This window comes from Bremia lactucae, linkage group LG4 (assembly GCF_004359215.1).
Source record: "Bremia lactucae strain SF5 linkage group LG4, whole genome shotgun sequence".
NCBI classification, from domain to species: domain Eukaryota; phylum Oomycota; class Peronosporomycetes; order Peronosporales; family Peronosporaceae; genus Bremia; species Bremia lactucae.
This window is the reverse complement of record NC_090613.1, coordinates 3,134,666-3,139,666: the sequence shown is the minus strand read 5'-3', so window position 1 is coordinate 3,139,666 and position 5,001 is coordinate 3,134,666. Positions and strand designations below refer to the sequence as shown.

Sequence of the window (5,001 nt, the reverse complement as noted above, 5' to 3'; positions counted from 1 at the left end):
CCTAGCACTGTGAACTTCTCTTTACAAGAGAAGTCACTAAAGCTGAAGGCGAGTTCTACCTGAACTCCCTCAGACTTAACGAGCGCGCCGTTCGCTAAACGAACGGTCGCCTCTTCTCGCTTGCCATCCTGGCAAAGCGACTCAAACATCGCCGGTCTCTTTCTAAGAGCCGCGAGTTTCACAATATTTTGTGATGCACCCGAATCCACTAGGAGGGTCATCACCTGGTCATAGCCTCTTACATGAGCGCTATAGACCAGCTGGGTTGAGGTCCAAAAATTCGAGACCTCAGGGACTAAGCTATTCATTCGTTCCACAACTCTGAGCTTAGGGGTAGCTTCAGAGTCCGCGTCAGTAGGGCATCCCGCCCCTACTGCGCTCCTGCAACTCCCGACCCCTCAGTGGTCGATGCAGAACTCATGCGTCTCGCACGCTGTTTCTTGCCATCGCCCTTTGGGAAGGAAGTCCTCTTGCTGGGCATCTTTGCCCCAGCAGGGACACTGGCATAGCAGCGAGCCATCATATGGCCGCGCTTGCCGCATTTATAACAGACAACGTCTGCATTGCCCAACTCCATGGGAGTGACATCTGTCATCTCGGCCGACGGCTTATACCAAGCTGTCGCCGGGGCACTGTTGTAGTATTGCTCCTCAACTAAGGCAATTTGGATTGCCTCTTCCATCGTCGACGGCACCTTTCTGAAAAGGGCCTGTCGCGATAGGCCATGCCGTAGTCCGTTCATAAACTTGGGCACCTTAATGTGCTCCGGAATCGGAGCTTCGGTAATAGACGCCCACAACGAGCGGAACTCCTGCACATACTCTTGCAGAGGTCGCTTTGCCTGTCGCGCTCCAAAGAAGCGCTCCTGAAGCAACACTTCGTTGTTCGGCGGCTGGTACATGGCGCGAATCTTTTCCTTAAAGATCGCCCATAAAGGGAACGCCTTTCTGTCCACCATAAGCGCCGAGTAAGCCCACTCTGAGGCCTTACCGCGCAGATGCGGCATGGCGTACGACACCATCCGGCTGTTGTCCTCGATGAGCTGGGCGACACCGCATTGCTCCACGGCTAAAACCCGGTGGACAAGCGTGTGCGCCGCAGTTCCATCGAACTTGGGCGGGTCCATCCGAATCGGCCTCGGCTGATGCGGCCGGGCAGAGAGCATCTCGCTTCGAGCCTGCTCATGCCTCAGCTCATCCTGAGTCTGAGTGACGGACTCCACCGCAGCATGGCCTTGTGCCTCAGACGCGGCCCTCCGCTGTCCGAGCACGAATGCCTCAAACTGCTCCAACTGAGCAACATGTTGCTGAGGAGGACAACCCAGGAGCCTGGCCAGGGCTTGTTCACCAAGTCCCTGCGCCATAAGCCCTGCCACCTCCCGATGATGTACGGAGAGGTGGGAAAAATGAGCCCAATATATATTGAGGCTCATACTCACGTGCACACGCAGAGATGCGGGTCGTGGAAGGATTTCAAGTACTACCAAGTGTAGACGGGCACGTCGTAATGCGGCCACGCTCTACTTTGACACACACCCTAGCACAGCGAGGAAGCGGTTTAACCAGCTTCTCTTACGTGCAGTGAGGTAGTTGTGGTGGGCGCGTTAGCGACCTCACCCGATGCGCTAAGTACTTTGGTTTAGTGTCGTCACGGGAGCGGTAATCCGGCTTCTCGTGCGCACTAACCAAGTAGGGAGTAGTTTTTAGACTGGTTTTTATTTAATCGCATTAAATATAAATACCTATTTTTACCAATCAAAGTGTCATCTCTATGATAACACTTAATATGTATTTTGAGCGTATCTTTCTAGATACCTCGCGAAACGGATGTCGCTAGGCGTCATCCCTCCTAATGTGAATGCAGCCATGTGCATCACGTACAGAAAGGTTGGTCACAAATGTGTATCAGGCCCGAGTGCTGGGTCTAAATACTTTAATTTAGTAATTGTCCATTCCCTTAAGTACACCAAGTGTACTTAACGGGGATGTGTAACATTAGGGCAACTTTAGCCAGTTACAGTGATCCTCTTCACGGTGTCGTCGAGGGTGTAGGTGAGCCCTATTACTCTATTTATGTAGCTCCACACTAGCGTTTGCCGCGCGTGAATCCAATAGTGGCAATAGAAACGCACGAAATTGAATTTTGGCTGGTTTAATGCAGTCAAAGTTTCCGTCTGCATCCCATCAGAAAGTGTACAAGGAATGATTGGACCACCGTACTGACATTACTTCGTCATCTACGCTACTCCACGGTATTTCGTCAACTAACAAGACCCACACTACCTTCGTCTCCATCTTGGTCGCGCCATTTCCATTTAGGACCGCGAATCATCTTAACCTACTCTTAGCTCTATTTTTCTCGTCGGTCACTTCTTGCTTCTAATGCATCAAGTTTTGGGTCCGCAAGCTACTCCAGATCTGGGAATGAGACCCGGCGAGCTCTCTGACTTTATCGCCATGTTTCCAGCCTCTGTGACCTTCACCTATAATATAACGCTGTGCGGCTTCCAATAAATCAATATCTTACTGATATACATATGTGTGTCGAAGATGAGATCCTTGTCTGGCAAGCGAAACTCAAATGCGGTCTCCATAAGCAGCTCAGGAATCAGCAATTTTGCTCTTAGTCCTGAACCCTTAATGTTTATTTGGTCTCCAGATGCCACAGCAATAGCTCCAGCGGCTACGATCACGTCATTATACTCATTTACCATGTCAGTGATTGCAATAAGATCAATGTTCGGAGATAACTTAGAGTTACTGTTAATAACCTCTATTTTTTGCGCCGCCCTTTTGTGTAATCTAAGCGTCATCCTGAGCATTTGTTTTGCATCATCGCCACTGTCCAGTGTAGTACCTATATCTTCTTTTGTTCCTAACTTGAAGACAAATCTCTGGCCCTCTTAGCGTCGATGGCGACAGCTTCTTCACTAAAAAGTTGCTCCTGTCTTAAGGCTTCTTCGGCAGCTTGTCGGACTTGTTGCGTCTCCAAAATATCTTCGCAGCCATTACTTCTTTATATCCTGCTTGTCAATTGGCTCTAGATCCATCTCAATTTGCTCACAGGCTTGCAGCTTCATGGAAATACTGTTTCAATGCTCATGTATTAAATTTACGAGTCGCTTCAAAAAAGGCGCCCATTCTCAATCGCAATTTGGATTCACTGTCAACTTCTACGATATTTTCATGCTTAATTATGCAGTCTATCGGCAACATGTTTCGCAAAAATTCTTAAACAAATGGCTGCACCTCATTTATTAACGCATATGCTCGGCAATATAAGTGCTAATATCTATGCTTGCAACAATTGTTGTCGAGCTCTGATGAAAAGGGTTGAGCCTTGAGCAATTACAACATATTCAGCAAGCAAGCCACTAATCCACTCCGCAATAAAATATTTGGATTGTAACGGGGCACTACGACTTGTACTGTTTCAGTGCAAGTCCACTTCGCACTGCTTCGGTTGCGAGTGGTGCCTCACGTTATTTCACGTACACTAGTACGTGCAGAGGAAGACTTCTCTTTAAGGTAACTAGCTTAAAGAGGGTAAAATGATAACTGTATTAATATAAGTAAGTGTCTCTTTTTCTATCTTTGTAAATGCTAACTTAATTATAATCTAATACTAAACGTGTAATAATTTTTTTATCTTTATCTTATCTGTAACTCTCTCTTTGATTAATCCTACAGCTAATTAGTCTTCGGAATACATAGGTATAATCATCTATACCTATTTATGGATAAGAATTCTGAATATTACTATATAAAGTAATATCCTGCAAATATTATCTACCTTTTCGATAATATATTAGTTAGCAACCTTTAAGTGTTAATTTCATGTAACGATACACCCCGTCACATCACCCCTCCTCTAAAAGACAATCACTCTGAATGTCATTGGATGGAGTGGTCGCTGAGATGCGTGACGCGATTGACGTTTTGCAATCGATTTACAAGCGCCAGGGGCGCGTGTGTTCCGATGGGATTTCTGAACCATCGGATGGGTCTCGTCATACTGACGCCCGCAACGTCAGCAATCAGCTGGGAACGAGGCTCCCAGCTGTCATGCAAAGGTGGATAACCACGCCAGCGAACAAGATAACTCGTTCGCTGCCTCTTCACATCACGGTGGTTCTGGATACGTTCCAGGAAACGCTGACCCTTGTGGGAATCCACGAATGGTTGTGGTAGAGGAGGGAAAATTAGATCCGAACCGTATGTCGGATCTAATATCGAAGATCGACAAATTCGATCACTTCCTCCATGATTAGAGGAGGGACTTGACCACGAGCGCGGCAAGCGTCGCTCGTTGGAGCAGACGGTGCAGGCTCACCATATCGAGCGGTTGGAAGACCGTTCGAAGAGTGCGTACTCCATGTTGGAGTACGAACGGAAGTATCATGCTGTTCGCGATGAGCTGTCGTCAGCTCATCGTAGTTTCGAGGATATTCGGAACCGGCATGAGAAACTTCAGGTTCAACATGAGAACCTGGTTCGCGATCACAAGAATCTTTTGGGGATTCTTGAAAAGGGTGGTCAAATCCGTCCTCGGAAGAAGCCGCGTACTGATGGTACGGGCGGAGCCGACCAACGTAAAACGTAGGATGCGTTCGCATCCTACGTGGCAATTCTATTGTGTACGCATTGCCTCTGCGATGCAGTACACGGAAAGGAACAATAAACTTAGGTAGTAGTTTACTGCTACCCACATTAGTGACTAATCGCTTAGGTAAGTTTACCGTAGAGAGTAGCACTAGATCATTAACTTTAAATGAATGAACATTTGCTCTTCCATGTTTGTCTGCATTCCGTTTCTGTCGGTCCACTGCGTTAGCAATGGAATCCTGAACGAAACGGATTATTGATTCTCGAGTTAGCAGAAACTCTTCTGCTAACTCATTTGTTTTGTCTTTTTCAGTACGCTTTGTGCGTACTGCCATGAGATCATTCTCATCTTCGATGTCGATTTCTTCGACATCGACATCACTCGCGTCGTTGTTAA

At 47.3% G+C, this 5,001-nt stretch overlaps 1 protein-coding gene across 1 annotated transcript; it reads right to left on the bottom strand.

Annotated features, from left to right (window-relative positions):
* Nucleotides 1-2,386: 2,386 nt before the first annotated feature.
* CCR75_006575 (uncharacterized protein) lies at nt 2,387-2,713 on the bottom strand (the record flags this gene model as incomplete). Its single annotated transcript, XM_067964643.1, has 2 exons — nt 2,387-2,469; nt 2,527-2,713. 2 exons carry the CDS (start codon nt 2,711-2,713, stop codon nt 2,387-2,389), a joined length of 270 nt encoding a protein of 89 aa, XP_067816212.1.
* Nucleotides 2,714-5,001: the final 2,288 nt, after the last annotated feature.